General features: G+C 38.5%; 1 protein-coding gene across 1 annotated transcript in view; it reads left to right on the top strand.

Annotated features, from left to right (window-relative positions):
• Positions 1-19,466, top strand: part of CDC25C (cell division cycle 25C) — a 44,591-nt gene that overhangs the window by 9,161 nt on the left and 15,964 nt on the right. The window contains exons 6-7 of the mRNA XM_042780707.1: positions 915-1,013; positions 2,815-2,973. Of these exons, the coding sequence (XP_042636641.1) occupies positions 915-1,013; positions 2,815-2,973 (258 nt within the window). The remainder of the gene's footprint in view (positions 1-914; positions 1,014-2,814; positions 2,974-19,466) is intronic.

The following is a 19,466-nucleotide window of genomic DNA, read 5'->3' as shown; positions in this document are numbered from 1 at the left end:
TGCCCCATCTTCCTTCCGAGGAGTGGCTGGTGGGTTTGAACCTCCAGCCTTCTGGTTAGCAGTCAAGTGCCTTAGGCACTATGCTACCAGAGCTCCTCTTTTGAGACATAGAGCTGTTTATATCTAGACAAGCAAACAGCATCACTGTTTTGTTTTTTTTTGACCCAAGCCAGAAGCTAGCTTCAAGTCCTCCATAGCAGGGTATCATTATTACTCATGCTCATTTGATCATTTTGAGAACAAAAATCTCTGTTTCTGTAATGTAAGGGATTTAGGAGGGGTATTTTTGTTTGTTTTTGTAACAGAAAGAGTAATTATGTGTATATAATCTGCTCATGGATTCCTTGCATGGCTTCCCATATAAATCTAGATTTCTTAGTTTCTTCTTATTTTTCCTTAGTCCAGCTTCTTAGCCCCTGTTCCATGGTCCTTTTTTTGTCTAAGCCTTAGGCTATCCTTCAGTTCCAAATTGAAAAGTGACCTCTCCAGAGCCACCTAATCACTTAGATAATTCTCTGGCTAATCCCTTCAACTAATTCCCTTTTCTAACCATTTTTTTCTTTTCTCTGTCTTCCTTCCCACCTCACGTTGACTGAGATATGCCCATGTTATTGGCTGTTCTAATCATCTTTTTCTTGTTTTTAGTCTCCTTTTATGATCAGGTTTTTTAATCTCACCATCCCCTCCCCAGTAAAGCTCCCCTTCTTTTCTCTTCCTTGAAGCTTGTGATCATAAAATTAGCAAGCCATATCATACATAAAAATCAAAACCATAATTTGGATCTTCAGGATATGGGGTCAACTTGATTGCTTTTAATTTGTTTTGTGAGGGTTATTCATGGCTAAATCAGATGAAATGTTTTTCCTCAGGGCCTACTAACACCTCTTTGTCTCCCGCCAATGTTTATCCTTTAGGAAAACAATACTTTGAAGCCCTTGGAATGGTTGGCACCCAGGAACCTAAAGTTTCAAAAGACACCAAGGGGGCCTTATCTGTCTCCCCTTTCTCTACTGGTGAGTCACTGAACATCATCATTAAGGGTCAACTAAAGGTGAATGGCAAGTCTGGATTTATGACCTTTTAAATTTTCTAGGCTGACTTTGGTAAGAAAAGGGATTGGAGAGCTAAATTCTAGCAGGGAAAGGAGGAAGCATATGTCCTCTGGCCATTTTATTGGTTTCAACTTAAAATGGAGAACAAATTCTTAGACTTATTTTTCCCCATTGCAAAAAGGACAAGGAAGCCACATATTCTGACCTCCTAGAACCCCACAAGAGGAAGGCAGAATCACCATCAATAGCCCAAGGCCTATTACTGCAAGGCCAGACATGCTGCCTTCCTCCAGCCCTTTCACCAACTGTTCCTCCCAAACACCACCACCTCTCTCCTGGGTTCGATGATTCACTGCAGTGGCCGCACACAACTCACAGATTATGAGGTTTATTAGGGAAGCACCAGGTTACAATTCAAGTTCAGGAAAAAACGCTCAGTCTCCCTCCCAACCCACCGTCTCTCAGCCAAGTCTCTCACAGTCTCTCCCCCAGCAGTGCCTGTCCCTCGGTGTCTTACTCAGCAATGCATATCTCTTTCCCAGCAGCACGTGTCTCTTTCACAGGTGCATGTCTCTCTCAGCAGCACATCTTCCTCAACCAGCAGTCAGAGAGAGAGTTCTGCCTCTAGGAGGCCTCCTTTTGAGCTTGGCAGAGTGGTCGTCATACCAACCAATCATAACAACAGAATTCCAAACACCTGAGAGTGAGCCTCTTATAACATTGCATTGTGCCACGCCCAACAGAAATAACCCAGGTGGATAACTTTTACAATCAGGAGCTCCTCAGTTGCTCATTCCACCAGAGTTTACAATGACTTATGGGTAGAAAAGCCATACTAAGTAATTTACTACACTGCACCCATCTACTTTATTCCTTAAATGTCTATCCCCTGATTTTAAAAATACGATATGTATATTATGAAAATATTAAAGCACACACACAAAAGTATAAAAAGGTAAATAACTACCACTAGAGAAAAACCATTGTTAATATTTTATCTCACTTTTTTTCAGTTTTATATTTTCGGGTTGAGGTCATATCATATAATTTTATATTCTATTATTTTTTTAAGTTCTTATTAAAAACTCTTGATAAATATTTTTAATACATGGTTTTATTCTAATGAATGGACCATAATTTACACAAGCTTTTCCCTATGTTGTACACTTAGTAGTCCTCAGAGTTTGCTTTTATAAATAATACAGTCATGCACATTCTTGAGCATAAATTTTCCTACATTTTAGATTTTTTGTCTTTAGGATTAGTAGCAAGCATTATAATTTGTAGGTCAAAGGGTATAGATATTTTAAAGAATTTTGATACATATTACAAATTGTTTTCCCAAATAGTTATAAGAATTTATATTCTTATGATCAATCCATAAGTCATGGGATTTCTTATCATTATTTGAAAATTGCTAATTTTTTAATTTCACACTAAAAATAATTTATAAAGATTTCATTTTGATATTAACTATGTATATTCCCTCTAGTGGATGACTGTGTCCTTTGTCCGTTTAGCTTTTGGGTTCTTAAATCACCGAGACACTCACTTGCTTTCCATAGACCATGGCTTCAAGATACTCCAGATATTTTGGATTCTTGGAGCTATTCTCAACCCTATAAGAAAGCTGTTGTAACATATCCCATCCTAAGTGGATAAAATTAGTCATGTTTTAGATTTTCAATTTCTAGGAAGGATGAAAGGGCTGAAACATGGTATATTACTGGATAGTTTTTAATGTTGTCAATATATTTGTTAGGACAATCGAAACTCATTGGAAAGTGAATTGAAAGATCTGGGCAGCCCCATTACTACAGTTTCAAAATTGGCTAAAGACCCAGAATTAGGAGAAGACCAGGCAGAAGATATTTCAGATGACTTGATGGAGTTTTCCCTGGAAGATCAAGAAGATGCCAAGGTAGAGTGGTCTCTGATGGTATCTTTGCATTCTTCACATTCATTCATTCACTCTTGGACAAACAATATTGTTTATATACTATGTTCCAGCCACCGTATCAAGTGCTATGGCTACAGAGGTAACAAGATCAAGGAGACATAGTTCCTATTCTCTGTGAACTTCCTCACTAGATAAGGTGCCAGGTCACCGTAGGAATATTCCTGCTGCTGAGTGAGCAGCTTCCAGTTAGTAGTTGGAGTAGACTGGGACTCATCAGTGTAATTTGATGTAATGCCTCTAGATAATAGTAATGGATGGACTATACCTAACATAATCTTGGTGTTTCATGATGTATTTTTATTCCATTGTTATTTTTTATTTTGTTGTTCTTGAGAATACATAGGAGCCCTGGTGGCACAATGGTTAAGCACTTGGCTGCTAACTGGGAGGAAGTTGTGGCAGTCTACTTCCAGAAAGATTATAGCCTAGGAAACTATGGGGAAGCTTTACCCTGTCCTATAGGGTCACTATGAGTTGGAATCAACTCAATAGCAATGGGTTTTGTTTGTTTTTTTTGATTGAGAGTATACACAGCAAAACATACCAATTCAACCATTTCTGCATGTACAGTAACATTGATTACATTCTTGGAGTTATACAACTATTCTCACCCTCTTTTTCTGAGTTGTTCCTCCCCCTTTAATATAAACTCACTGCCCCCTAAGGTTCCTGTCTAATCTTTTGAATTGCTATTATCAGTTTGATCCCATATATATAAAAGATTGGGCAATCTACTTCAATAATGATACTGCCTCGGAAATACAAGGAGGGGTTGCTATGAGTCGGGTCCAACTTGATGGCACATAACAACAACAACAACAACAACAACATAAGAGCTTAATGTTGAAGGCAGACACTTGTAACCAGTTAAGCTAAACTGTTGTTTGGTTTTAAGACTTGTGATAGTTTTGGTTTAAGGTTTAAAGATTATCTCAGGCAGTAGTTTCAAGGGTTCCTGCAGCCTTCATGGCTCCAGGAAGTCTGGAGTCCATGAGAATTTGAAATTCTATTCTGCATTTCCCTCCTCTTCATTTGTTTTTTAAATAATAATTAACATTTATTAAGTTTTCACTATGGAGCAGATCCTATTTCCAGGCACTTTACATGCATTATTTCTCTTTTTTAATTGAGGTATATTCATATAATAAAGTTAACCATTATAAGTGTATAGTTCAGTGGCATTTAATACATCCACAATGTTGTGCAAGCAACACCTCTCTAATTTCAAAACATTTTCATCACCTCAAAAGGAAACCACATAATCTTTAAGCAGTTGCTCCTCATACCCCAAATTCCCCAGCCCCTGACAACCACCAGTTTGTTCTCTATCACTAAGGATTTACCTGTTTTGAATATTTCATATAAATGGAAGCTTATAATATACGACCTTTTGTGTCTGACTTCTTTCACTTAATATTTTTGAGGTTCATTCACCTTGTAGCATATATCAGTACTTCATTCCCCCCCCCCCTTTTTTTTTCTGACTCATGATGACCCTGTTTGTGCAGAATAGAACTCCATAGTTGGTTGTTGTTTTTTTTTAAAATTGTGATTTGGGTGAAAGTGCAGAGAGCAAATTCATTTTCCATGCAGCAGTTCATACACATTTTGTTTCATGGCATTGATTGCAATGCCCATAATGTAACAGCTCTCTTCCCAGTTCCTCCCTGTAATTAGCTTTTCCCTGTGTCCTTTCCTGTGCATTCCTGCCCTCTGAGCTGTCTCCCTGTGCAAATGCTACCCTTCTGATCTCCCATGGTTGATTGTTCTAAGAAGTACACTGCCCTGGTATAAATGTTCACCTTATAGTCCTGTCTATTGTTTGGCCAGAAGCCATGAGAGTGAGTTCAATTCCAGACCAAAAGAGTGACTAGGGACCATAGTCTCAGGGGTCTTACCAGTCTCTATCAGACCAGTAAGCCTGTTTTTTTTTATGATTTTGAGTTTTGCTCCACATTTTTTCTCACTCTATCCAGGATCTCCTATTTTGATCCCTTTCCCAGTGGTTGACAGTGGTAGCTGGGCACCATCTAGTTCTTCTGGTCTCAGGGTCATGTAGGCTGAGTTTCCCATGGTCCACTAGTCCCTTGGACTAGTTTCCATACATCTTTGGTTTCCTTCATTCTTCTTTGCTCCAGACAAGGAGAAACCAATTGTTCCATCTTACATGGCTGTTTGCAAGCTTTTAAGACCCTAATCATTACTCGCCAAAGTAGGATGTGAAAAAACCAAACTTACTACCATTGAGTCGATTCTGACTCAGAGTGACCTCCATTGGACTTCCAAGGTGATAAATCTTTACAGAAGTAAATTGCCCCATCTTTCACCTGTGGAGTGGCTAGTGGGTTTGAATTGGCCAACCTCTGGTTAGTAGTCAAATGCTGTAGGCACTGTGCCACCAGAGGTCCTTAAAGTAGGATGTAGAACAATGTTTTTGTGTAGTATGTTATGCCAGTTGAGCTTGAAGTCCCCTGTGACCATGGTTATTGAGCCCATGTGCCCAGTGACTCACTCCTTCAAGTTGTTTGGCTATGACTAAGAAGTTATCATAACTTTGCCCTGTTAGCTCTATTATATATATGGACATTCCTTATAGCACATACAAGTATGCATGTAAAAATGTTATCTGGTAAACTTACGGGTATATTCCCTTTTGCCTAGACAGTACTTCATTCCTTTTAAAGGTTGGCTAATATTCCATTGTATGTGTATATCACAATTTATTTATCCTTTCATTAGGAAACTCGAGAGTCATTAAGGGTTAGAATCGATGGCAGTGAGTTTGGTTTTTTGATTATTGGGAATAGTGTTGCTGTTAACATTCATGTATTTGTTTGAGTGCCTGTTTTCAACTCTTTTGGGTACGTACCTAGGAGTGCAGTTGTAGGATTATGTGGTAAATCCATGTTTAACTTTTTGAGGAATTGCCAAAGTATATAAAAATGTACTTTGTCTTCTTTAATCCTTCCTGTTCATAAATACCCGGAGCCTGTGGCTTAATGACCTTACTGATCCACGAAAGATAGTTTCTGGGCAGTCAGCATTTCTGAATCAACTTCATTTCTTTGAAGCAAGTGTGTGTGGGGGTGTGCTTTTTTAATTTATTCATCTTACAAGGCAAATGTAGGGTAGTGGAGTTTGAACACTTGAATTTTACTCTTCATTCTCTTATTTACCAGTGTTGTAACTGTGAGTGAAATCACTCTAGGCCTCAGTTCCTTATTTATAAAATAGGCCTATAAGGTGAACCTTAACACCAGGAAGGTATGGCATTCCTTAGAACAAGCAATCGTAGACGTTCAAAAGAGCAGCATTTTTCCAGGGATAAAGCTCAAAAGGCAGGAAAGGATAGAAAAAAGGATGAAGGGAAATGGTAAACACAGAGGAAGTGGCAAGAGTGTTGTTACGTTGTGGGGATTGCAAATCATTGTCACAAATCAAAGTGAACTGTTGAATGCAAAACCAATTTGCTCTGTAAAACGTTCACCCAGCTCACAACAAAAAGTTAAAAAGCAGTTTGTAATATTTCACATACTGTATTATTATGAGTAAAAACTAATGTAAGTAGTAACCCAACATTCAGTAAGTGTTTATTGTGAAACTAACATGTGCCAGACATTGTACTCTAATATGAAGAACAGAATCCTTGTTAAGACAGACAAGATTTCTAATTTTCATAGATGTTATATTTATATTCTTTTTAGTCAAAAAGGCAAGCACATCAGTAAACAAACAAGATAATAATAGTTTGTCAAAAGTGCTGTGAATGACAAGGTGATATAAAAAAAGGACCTAAAAGTGTAGGGGAGGGTACTACTTTCCACTTTTCCTGAGTAACCCAGAGAAATGATGAGATTAGAATGAATTTGGTTGGAAAGAAGGGTGAATTCAGAGAGAATAGCATGTATTCTGTTTTAGATATTTGATTTAGAGACGAGGACAGGAAATTTGAATGGAATTATTGCATGAGTAGTTAGAGCCAACAGGACTGGAAATGTTAATTTCATGGCCATCTGCTTAAAGGAGAAAATGAAGGCTAATGACTGTAAGTTTAAAGCAGAGAGAAGGAACTTGTGGAGGAGTAATAGCTACTGATGAGACTGTTAATGAGGTGAACTTGCACAAGGATAACATCATTCAAGAATCAGAAGGATCCTTTTATATATTTATATAAATATTTATATAAATCCTTTTATATATCATATGATATGTGATACTTTTAGGAGCTCTGGTAGCATAGTGCCTAAGGCATTTGACTGCTAACCAGAAGGCTGGCAGTTCAAACCTACCAGCCACTCCTTGGAAGGAAGATTGGGTAATTTACTTCCATAGTGATATTGGGTAATTTACTTCCATAGTGATATTGCCTCGGAAACCCAAGGAGGGGTTCTTATGAGTCGCGTCCAACTTGATGGCACATAACAACAACAACATGATACTTTTATATATTTATTCACTTTACACCTTTGTAATTTCATAAATTATACTTGAATATAGGAGCTCTGGTGGCCTAGTGCCTAAGGCACTTGACTGCTCACCAGAAGGCTGGCGGTTCAAACCCACCAGCCACTCCTCCGAAGGAAGGTTGGGCAATCCTACTTCCGTAGTGATACTGCCTCAGAAACCCAAGGAGGGGTCGCTATGAGTCAGGGGGCCGACTCGATGGCAAACAACAACAACAACAACATACTTGAATATAATTTAGGAGCCCTGGTGGCACAATGGTTAAGGTGTTTGACTGCTAATCGAAAAGTCAGCACTTGGAACCCATCAGCAACTCCATGGGAGAAAAGACCTGGCCTGACTCAAAGACCTGACTCAAAGATTATGGCCAAGGAAACCCTATGAGACCATTCTACTCTGTTCTATAAGGTTGTGATGAGTCAAAATTGATTTGACACAACAACAACATAATTCTCTTTGAAAAAATTAAAACATAAAAGCTAAGACTAACCCCCCCCTATATGACCACCATTTTGATTACCATTCCCAAACTTGATTGAAGGGTAATTTTGAGATTATCTAAGATTGTAGAGAAGAATCAAGAGAATGAGGGTCAGTGGAGCATAAACCAAAAAAACAAAACCAATTGTCATTAAGTTGATGCTGATTGATGGTGATCCCATGTGTTTACAGTGTGGAACTGTACAGTAAGGCTTTCTTGGCTGAAATTTTTACCGAAGGAGATTACCAGACCCTTCTTCTCCAGCACCACTGAATAGGTTAGAACCACTCACCTTTTAGTTAGTAGTCGAGTGTTTAACCACTGCACCACTGAAACCAAAAACCAGACTCACTGCCATCAAGTCAATCCCAACTCAGAGTGATCCCTTTGGATTTCTGAGGCAGTAAATCTTTACATAAGTAGATTGCCTAGTCTTTCTTCCACGGAGTAGCTGATGGCTCTGAACTGCCAACCTTCTGGTTAGCAGTCAAATGCGTTAGGCACTATGCCACCATAGTTCCTTTGGGGCTCCTTAAGTACAGTACAGTGAGTAAAATTTTTCTTTGCTTATTGAAGATCTTTCACAGTCTAAGAAACATGCTGAATTGTATAATGTAGACATTATGTGTGTTGTTATTAGTGCTGTAGAGTTGGTTCCAACTCATAGTGATGTTATATACAGCAGAACAAAACACTGCCCAGTCCTGTGCCATCCTCACAATTATGCTCTGTGTGAGCCCATCACCGCAGCCACTGTGTCAATCATTCTCACTGAGGGTCTTCCTCTTGTTTTTGCTGACCCTGTACTTTACCAGGCATGATGTTTTTCAGGGACTGGTCCCTCCCGATAGCATGTCAAAAGTATGTGATATGAAGTCTCGCCATCCTCACTCCTAAAGAGTATTCTGACCATACTTCTTTCAAAACAGATTTGTTTGTTCAGAATTCTTCACCAACACCATTATTCAAAGGTGTTAATCCTTCTTTGGTCTTCCTTATTCTCTGTCTAGCTTTCACATGCATATGAGGCAATTGAAAATACCATGGCTTGGGTCAGGTGCACCTTAGTGTCCTCAAAGTGACATCTTTGCCTTTTAACACTTTAAAGAGATCTTTTGCAGCAGATTTGCCCAGGGCAATATGTCTGATTTCTTGACTGCTGCTTCCGTGGGCAGTCATTATGGATCCAAGTAAAATGATAACTCTTGACAACTTCAATCTTTTCTCCATTAATCATGATATCGTTTACTGCTCCAGTTGTGAGGGTTTTTGTTTTCTTTGTGTTGAGGTGTAATCCATACTGAAGGCTGTACTCTTTGATCTTCATCTTCATCAATAAGTGCCTCAAGTCCTCTTCCCTTTCAGCAAGCAAGATTGTATCATCTGAATATCACACGTTGTTAGTGAGTCTTCCTCCAATCCTGATACTGCATCCTCCTTTAAATAGTTCAGTTTATTGGATTATTTGTTCAGTATACAGATTGAATAAGTATGGTAAAAGGATATAACTCCAACAGATGCCTTTTCTGATTTTAAACCATGCAATATAGCCTTGTTGTATTCAAATAACTGCCTCTTGGTCTATGTACAGATTCCTCATGAGCACAATTAAGTGTTCTGGAATTCCCATTCTTTCCAATTTTATCCATACTTTGTTATGATCTACAGAGTTGAATGCCTTCAGTAAAACACTGGTAAACATCTTTCTGGTGTTCTTTACTTTCAGCCAAGATCTCTCTGACCTCAGCTATGAGCTCCTTCTTTCTACATCCTCTTCTGAATCTGGCTTGCATTTCCAGCAGTTCCCTGTTGATGTACTGCTGCAACCATTTTGAATTATCTTCATCAAAACTTTACTTTTATGTGATATTAGTGATATTGTTCAATATTTTCCACATTGTTTTGGATCACCCTTCTTTGGAATGGGCACAAATATGGATCTTTTCCAGTTAGTTAGCTAAGTAGCTGTCTTCCAAATTTTTTGGTAAAAATGAAGGAGAACTTCCAGTATTGCATCAATTTGTTAAAGTATTTCAGTGGGTTTTCTTTCCATCAATTCCTGAAGTCTTGTTTTTCACTAGTTCCTTCATTGAAGCTTGGACTTACTCCTTTAATATCACCGGTTCTTGATTATATGCTACTTCCTGAAATGGTTGATCATCAACCAATTCTTTTTGGTACGGTGACTGTGCATTCCTACCATCTTCTTTTGATGTTTCCTTTGTTGTTTAATATTTTGCCCATAGCATCCTTCAATATTGCAACTTGAGCCTTCAATTTTTTCTTCAGTTCTTTCAGCATGATAAATGCCAAACATGTACTTCCCTTTTGGTTTTCTAACTCCAGATCTTTGCACATTTCATTGTAATGCTTTGTCTTCTCGAACAGCCCTTTGAAATCAGCTCTTTCACATCATCATTTCTTCCATTCACTTTGTTGTTGTTATGTGCCGTGGAGTCGGACCCGTCCCGACTCATAGTGACCCCTTCTTGGGTTTCCGAGGCAGTATCACTACGGAAGCAGATTGTCCCATCTTCCTTCTGAGGAGTGGCTGGTGGGTTTGAACTGCCACAGCCTTCTGGTGAGCAGTCAAGTGCCTTAGGCACTACGTTACCAGAGCTCCTATTCACTTTAGCTACTTTATATTCAAGAGCAAGTTTCAGAATCTCTTCTGACATCCATTTTGGTCTTGTCTTTTTTTCCTGAATGTTTTTAATGACCTTTCACTTTCCACGTATGATGTCCTTGATGTCATTCCACAGCTTGTCTGATCTTTAGTCATTAGTGTTCAATGTGTCAAGTTTATTCTTGAGTTAGTTTCTGAATTCAAGTGGGATATATTCAAAGTAGAGAGCTCTGGTAGCATAGTGCCTAAGGCACTTGACTGCTAACCAGAAGGCTGGTGGTTCAAACCCACCAGCCACTCCTCAGAAGGAAGGTTGGGCAATCTACTTCGTAGTGATACTGCCTTGGAAACCTAAGAAGGGGTCGCTATGAGTCAGGTCTGACTCAATGACATATAACAACAACAACAGTGTTCAAGGTTGTACTTTGGCTATTGTAAATTTGTTTTAATTTTCTTCCACTTGAACTTGCATATAAGCAGTTGATGATCTGTTCCACTGTCAGCCCCTGGCCTCGTTCTGACTCATCTTTTCATCTCTTGTTGTTGTTGTTGTTGTGTGCCATCGAGTCAGACCCGACTCATAGTGACCCCTCCTTGGGTTTCCGAGGCAGTATCACTACGGAAGTAGATTGCCCCATCTTCCTTTCGAGGAGTGGCTGGTGGGTTTGAACCGCCAGCCTTCTGGTTAGCAGTCAAGTGCCTTAGCCACTATGCTACCAGAGCTCCCTTAGCAGACCCTATATGACAGAGTAGAACTGCCCCCAAGGGTTTCCTAGGCTGGAATTTTTTTTTTAAATGCATTTTATTGAAATATAATTTATATACAGTGAAATACACAAAACTGAAGTGACATGGGTCAATGCACCTTTTTTTTCCCCCAGTGTTTTCTCCCTTCCCCTCCCACTCCTGGTAACCAACAAAGAAAGTTCCCTTCCATATATAAACCTTCCGTTGACTTTTTACAATAATAAATTAATATTGTATTTGTCCATTTATGATTGACTTCTTTCACTCAGCATAATGTCCTCCAAGTTTATCCATGTTACATGGTGTTTTGCAGTTTCTACATTATTCTGTAGGGTTGCATAGTATTCCATTGTGTTTACGTACCACAGTTTGGTTATCCATTCTTCTGTTGATGTGCACATAGGTTGTTTCCATCATTTTGCTATTGTAAATAGTGCTGTGATGAACATGGGTGTGCATATATCTGTTCTTGTCCTGGCTCTCACTTGCTGGATCAAATGGTATTTCTAATTCCAGCTTTTTAAGGAATCGCCATACTGTTTTCCACAGTGGTTGTATCATTTGACAGTCCCACCAGCAGTGTATGAGAGTCCCAGTCTCTCCACATCCTCGCCAGCATCCACCATTTTCTGTGTTGTTGAACTTTGCCATTAGTGCTGGGGTGAGATGGTGTCTCCTTGTTGTTTTGATTTGCCTCTCTCTTGATGGCTAATGATCATGAGCATTTCTTCATGTATTTGCTGGCTACCTAAATATCCATGAGCATTTCTTCATGTATTTGCTGGCTACCTAAATATCCTCTTTGGTGAGTGTCCATTCATGTCTTCTGCCCATTTTTAAATTGGATTGTTAATCTTTTTTGTTGTTGAAGTGTTGGAGCTTTCTATAAATTTTAGAGATAAGTCCCTTGTCAGATGTGTAATTATCGACAAATATGAATTTGTTGCTGCCATTTTGTTATGTGCTTTTTCGTGGTGTTGATTTCTTTGTTCCATATAATTTTCTGTGCTGAGCTCGTTTTGTTTATGAATCGTGTTGTCACTTCCTTCATTGCTATTGTTTTAGTATCTGCTAAATATTTGTGCTAGTCATCTTTTTTATTTTGATGTGAAGGTTTATCAGTTTCCTTTGCAGTTATCCTGTGATTTATAATTTCTTCCCAAGTTTAGAACAGTCCTTTCTATCTTATAGTTGTCTTGACTTCCCTACCATTTAGAAGTTCTGTAACTACACAGTTTTTTCCCCCTCTTTTTGATTTGTAGTTGTCTTCATTTGTTAATTAATGTCTCTGGTTCCCTGTTTACAATCTTGTAGGCTTATTTACTTTGGATACTTATATAACTGTGTTGGTTTCTGGGTTATGTCATCCTGTGTATTAATGGTTGGTTGTTGTTTGCTGTTGTTGGTTCTCTGTCCAAAGGTCTCCCTTTAGCATCTCTTATAAGGTTGGTCTGGTTTTAACAAATTTCCTTAATTTCTGCTTATCTACAAATGTCCTAATTTCACCATCATATTTGAGGGATAATTTTGCCGGGTATATAATTCTTGGTTGGAAATTTTTCTTTTTCAGGGTTTTATATATACCATGCCATTGTCTTCTCACCTGCGTGGTTTCTGGTGAGAAATCCAAGCTTAGTCTTGGTTGTAGGTAACTTTTTGTTTCACCTGTGCTGTTCTCAGGATTCTTTATCTTTGGTTTTGGTGAGTTTGGTGATGATATGTCTTGGTGATTTTCTTTTGGGGTCTATCCTGTTTGCGGTTCACTGGACTTCTTGAATGGATATATTCTCATCTTTCATCATACCAGGAAAATTCTCTTCCAACAAATCTTCAACAATTTTTTCTGTGGTTTTATTTGTCTCTTCCTATCTGGAGTTCCAGTGACACGTAGGTTATTCCTTTTGATGGTATCCCACATGAACCTTAGGCTTTCTTTATTTTGTTTTGATCTTTTTGTGATTGTTCCCTTTCCAAAGAAGTATTGAGGTATTTGCCTTCAATCTCACTAATTTGGTCTTCCATTGATTCAATTCTACTCCTTTGCCCATTCAATGAGTTATCTATTTCTGAAAATTTAGTATTAATCTTCTGGATTTCTGTCTGTAAATTTTTAATTTGTCATTTTGTTCTTGTATCGTCTTTCAAAATTGTTCTAGGGTTTTCTCTGTGTTTTCCTCAATTTTGTCAGTGTTTTATTTGCTCTGTCTCTCAATTCATTGAAGGTACCTAAATATAATTCTTTTGAATTCCTTATCAGGGAGTTCCAATGCTGCATCTTTCTCAGGGATGTGTTTTGGGTCTATATCCTGGTCCCTTGTTTCTCCTGCTTTATCTTCTTTGTGTGCACTGTGATGCTCTGTTGTCTCTGATGCATTGTGACATTTTTGTATTTATATTTATTGTATGTTAGAGTGACTTGCCCATGATTTTCATTTTCTTTATTTTCTTTGGATGTTATCTGTGTAAGCAGGGTACTGTGCTTCTCTATTCACTAGTTGGCAGCACTTATACATTTACCACCTGTCTCCTTTCCTGTTGTCTGCTTCCCATGTGTCCCTGCCATCCTTGGCAAATAGAGCCTATTCTTAGGTCCTGTTTTCAGGTTTTTCTACTAGTTGGTGCCTAATCCACTTCTGTGTAGTTCCTTTCAAAGTTCAGGGCTCCAGGATTATCTTCCATATCTCTGTCAGTTGGTTTCTCTTTTCTTTGTTGAAGAGGGTCTGTGGAGCTTGTCTGCCTATTCTGCCATCTTACCAAAAGTCTCCAGGCTCTAATTTTTACAGAAGCAGATCACCAGGTCTTTTCTCCTGCAGAACAGCTGGTAGGTTTGAACTGCTGACTTTTTAGTTGGCAGCTGAATGCTTAACTATTGCACCACCAGGGATACTTTTGGATAGTATAGTAGAGTGGATTTAAAATATACTGATGCTTGGAAATACTCAGGAAATTTTGTTTTCCTGAATGTGGAAAAAAATGTCATAGAGCTGTTAAGTGTTTATTTTGTTGGCTTTTAAAATATATTAAGTCCTTTTATGGGCTCATTTTCTTTGATTGTGACTCTTCCTCATGAAGTCATTTTCAACTGAGGGCCCAGTGTATAACAGTATACACAGCAGTAGGTTTTAAAGTAAAAAAGAAATAGAGATTTTTTTTGTGACTGCCTTAACTCTTGACTCAAACTGGAAATAAATATATAACTTATAAAACTGTAAACTCCTTAGAAATTACTGTAACCTTAATGATTTCTGATTTATTCACTTTAAATGATTTCTGATTTATTCACTTTAAAATATTTGTTGAGTTCCTGTCAAGTGCCAGGCAATGTGGCAGGCACTGGTGATACAATGATGAACAAAACAGACTAGGGTTATACTCTACTGGAGTATATATTCTTGTTAGAGAGACAGCAAAAAACAAAATAGCACAAAAAGTTGAAAACCATGCTTATCAAATTAATAAATGTTCTAGTTAGGGTTCTTGGCTGCAAATAACTGAAACTGTTTCTAGTTACCTCAAGCAGAAAAGAGATTTGTTGAAGGGTATTGGAGAGCTCAAAGAATCGCCAGTAAGGCTGGAAAACAAAGTAAGGTCCAGCCAAAATGCTACTTTGGAAGCATTGGCTTAGGATGCCCCCAGTTACTGGTTGAACACCATTACTAGCTTCACTGCCGTGGAACGTAATCCAACCTGCTGCTAGACTCTGCTGCCTCATCTGCTGCCGTAGCACTGCATTCTCCATTGTGATACAGCAACCATAAAAAAGGATCAGCTGACCCTATTCTTTTGTGTTAATCATCAAAGTTCAAATCCCAGATAAGAGTATCTGGCTACAAGGGAGTAGAAAATGGAATATCCGTCCCCTTTGGCCTCTTTATCAAAAGATATTCTGCTGTGAGTGGAATATTCTGTACATTTCAATTATGTCAGGTTGATTTACAATGTTGTTCACGTCTTTTATATCCGTACTAATTTTCTGTCTACTTATTCTATCAACAATTGAGAGACAAGTGTTTGCGTCTGTTACTGTGATTGTGGATTTGTCTGTTTCTCCTTATAGTACTATCAGTTTTTCCTTCATATATTTTGAATTTCTATTATTAGATGAATAAATGTTTAGGATTGTTATGTTCTCTTGATGAATTAATTATTTTTATACCTGATAATATTTTTTACTTTTTAACCTATTGTGATATTAATGTAACCAATCCAGCTTTCTTTTTATTAGTTTTAACCCAGTACATAGATTTCTGTCTTTCTACTTTTACCCTATTTATGTCTTTATAATTAAAGTGGGTTTCTTGTAGGCAGTATGTGCTTGGGGCTTGCTTTTTTTTTTTTTGCAAGTTTGATTTCTTGTAAATTTTATTGTGCTAAAATATATATATAAAGGGGCTCAGGTGGCACAGTGCTTAAGTCACGCAGCTGGTAACTAAAAGATCAGTGGTTCAAACCCACCAGCTGCTCCACAGGAGAAAGATGAGGCAGTCTCCTTCTGTAAAGCTTTGCAGCCTTGGAAACCTTACAGGGCAGTTCTGTGACCTATATGATCACTGTGAGTCAACATCAACTCAATGGCAGTAGGTTTGGTTTTATTAGAACTATATATATAAAACAAAGAGTTTGCCATTTTAACCATTTTCAAGTGTACAAGTCATGGTTGTGCTTTGGCTCTTATGGACTTGTTTTAATTTTATTCAGCTTTAACTTGAACTTGCGTATGAGCAATTGATAGTCCATTACACATTCAACTCCTGGCCTTGTACTGACTGATGATATTGAGCTTTTCTTTCGTCTCTTTCCACAGATGTAGTTGATTTGATTCCGGTGTATTCCGTACAGTGGGGTCCAGTTGTATAGTCATCACTGATACTGAGAAAAAGATACTTGCAATGAATAAGTTGTTGGTCTTTCAAAATTCTATCATGTGAGCTTTGGCGCCATTACTATCACCAAGGCTACATTTCTCAGCTACCGGTGCTTGTTCTTTGTTTCCAGCTTTCATATTCTAATCACCAGTAATTATCAATGTATCTTAATTGCATGTTTGATCATTTTCATTTCGATCATTTTTACCAACTGCAGAAGTTGGTAAAAATCTTTAATTCCTTCATCTTTGGCATTAGTAGTTGGTATGTAAATTTGAATAATAGTCATATTAACTGGTCTTCCTTGTAGGCATATGGATATTATCATTGACAGCATTGTACTTCAGGATAGATCTTGAAATGTTCTTTTTGACAATGAATACAATGCCATTCCTCTTCAATTTATCATTCCTGGCATAGTAGATCATAAGTTTTTCCAATTCATCATGGCCAATACCAGTCCATTTCAGTTCACTAATGCTTAAGATAGTGATCTTTTGTGTTACATTTCATTTTTCACAACTTCCAATTTTCCTCGATTCATTCTTCATCCATTCCATATTCAAATTATTAATGGGATTTGTTTTCAGATGTTCCTTCTAATTTTGAGTCTTGCCACATCAACAAATGAAGATCCTGAAAGCTTTACTCCATCCACATCATTAAGGTAGACTCAACTTTGAGGAGGGAGCTCTTCTCTAGTTGTATTTTGAGTGCCTGTTAACTGAAAGGGCTCATCTTCCAGAACTTTATCAGACAATTTTCCACTGCTATTCACAAAGTTTTCACTGGCCAGTTTTTTCAGAAGTAGATCACCATGTCCTTCCTAGTCTGTCTTAGTCTGGAAGTTCCACTGAAACATTTCCATCATGAGTGACCCTACTAGTATTTGAAATAGCAGTAGCATAGCTTCCAGCATTACAGCAACACACAAGCTATCATATTATGACAAACTGACAGACAAGTGGTAACTGTTCATAAATAGAAAGGAATGACTACTGATACATACTACATCCTATAGTATGTATCAGTATACTGTGCATTATACTGCGTGAAAGAAGCCAGATTTAAAAGGCTACATTCTGTATAATTGCATATGTATGATTCTGGAAAAGATTAAACTATAAAGACAGAAAATAGAACTGTGAATGCCAGGGGTTGGGCATAGGGGCAGAGGTTGAATACAAAGAAGCACAAGGGAATTTTTGGTGACAGACCTGTTTTACGTTTTGGTTATGGTAGTAATTACATGACTGTATGCATTTGTCTGAAGTCTGAGAACTGTACTGTACTCTAGTCTGGGTAAATTATACTTTCATAAGCCTAACTTAAAAAAATGAAGGGAAAAAGTCTAAATCAAGTATTGTTACAGCATAGTCCTTTCCCTTATGAAACTTCTATTCCAACACTAAATCTTCCATAGTTTTAGATAGACAGTGTTAGCATTGTTTCAGTTGTTGTTGTTAGGTGCTGTTGAGTTGATTCCAACTCATAGCAACTCTGTGTACAAAGAATGGAACACTGTTCAGTCTGTGCCATCCTCACAGTCATTACTATGTTTGAGCCCATTGTTGCAGTCACTGTGTCAATCCATCTCATTGAGGGTCTTCCCCTTTTTCACTGACCCTCTACTTTACCAAACATGATGTCCTTTTCCAGAAACTGGTTCCTCCTCATAACATGGAAAGTACATGAGATGAAGTCTCATCATCCTTGCTTCTAAGGAGCATTCTGCCTGGGCTTCTTCTAGAACAGAATGGTTCCTTCTTCTGGCAGTCCATGGTATAATCAATATTCTTCACCAACACCATTCAAAGGTATCAATGCTTTGGTGTTTCAGTTACCTAGTGACACTCTAACAGACAATACCATAGATGGAATGGCTTTAACAAACAAGACTTTATTCTGTTACAGTTTTGGAGGTTAGAAGTCTGAGTTCCAGGTGCCAGACTCTAGGGGCTGAGTGAAAGCCCCTCTACCTTGGGCTTCAGCTCTGCCTCTTGTTCCCAGCCCACTGAAGCTAGAGGCATCTCTTCACTCAGGCAGCTGCTAGCTGCTGAGGCTGACAAACCCTAGGTCGACAAATGAAAAGGCCCAATTCCAATATTACCAAATCACACACCAGGCCATTAATTCAAGTTGATTAAAAGTCCCAAGATTGGCAGGGCAACATGGCAGTCTGCTGAACAGTGACTCAGCTATATGTAGGGTTCAAGCATGCCATCAGCTGGAGACTTTCCTCAAAGTTGGTTATGAAAGCTACTGAAAGCAGCCCTCATCCCTAAAGCAGCTACTCAGCTGCTCCAGAAGATTCCATCATGGAGTTAATTACCAATCTCATCATGGGGAATAACTACATTCAGCTGCCCAGCCACTCAGCCAGGCCCAGCCAAGTTGACATATTCAAGCTTATTATGACATACAACCTTAACTACCACATTTGGTCTTCCTCATTTATTGTTGAGCTTTCACATGCATATGTTGTTGTTAGGTGCCATTGAGTTGGCTCTGACTCATAGCAACACTGTGTACAACAGAACAAAACACTGCCTCGTCCTGCGCCAGCCTCATAATCTCATATACCTGAGCTCATAGTTGTAGCTGCTGTGTCAATCCATCTCAGTGAGGGTCTTCCCTTTTTCACTTAACCCTCCACTTTACCAAGGATGATATCCTTCCCTAGGGAATGTCCCTTCTGACAACATGACCAGAGTAGGTGAGATGAAGTCTGGCCATTCTTGCTTCCAAGGAGCATTCTGGCTGCACATCATCGAGGACAGATTTGTTATTTCTTCTGGGAATCTAGAAGAATTCAGTATCCTTCACCAACACCACTACTCAAAAGTAGAAACTCTTCCCTGGTCTTCCTTATTCATTGTCCAGCTTTCACATGCACATGAGACTATTGAAAATAGAATACCATGGCTTGGGTCAGGTGCACCCTTGTCTTCAAAGAGACATCTTTACTCTTCAGCACTTTAAATAGGTCTTTTTCAGGAGATTTGCCCAGTTTAATATGACGTCCAATTTCTTTTTTTTTTTTTTATGTTCTTTTTTTTTTTAATTTAGATTTGGGTGAAGATTTACAGAGCAAATTCACTCTCAATACAGCAGTTCACATATACTTTGTCTCATGTCACTGACCACAGTTTACCACAATGCAACAGCTCCCCTCCAATATCCTCCCCATGGTACCACTTCCCAGTGTCCATCCCTCCTTACTCTCCTGCCCCCTAAGCTGTCTCCCTGTGCATAAGGTGCCCTTCCTTCT

The sequence above is a fragment of the Orycteropus afer genome, unplaced genomic scaffold, assembly GCF_000298275.1.
Source record: "Orycteropus afer afer isolate SDZICR_OR568_19922 unplaced genomic scaffold, OryAfe1.0 scaffold00056, whole genome shotgun sequence".
Classification (NCBI taxonomy): Eukaryota; Metazoa; Chordata; class Mammalia; order Tubulidentata; family Orycteropodidae; genus Orycteropus; species Orycteropus afer.
This window is presented reverse-complemented; position numbering and strand designations above follow the sequence as displayed.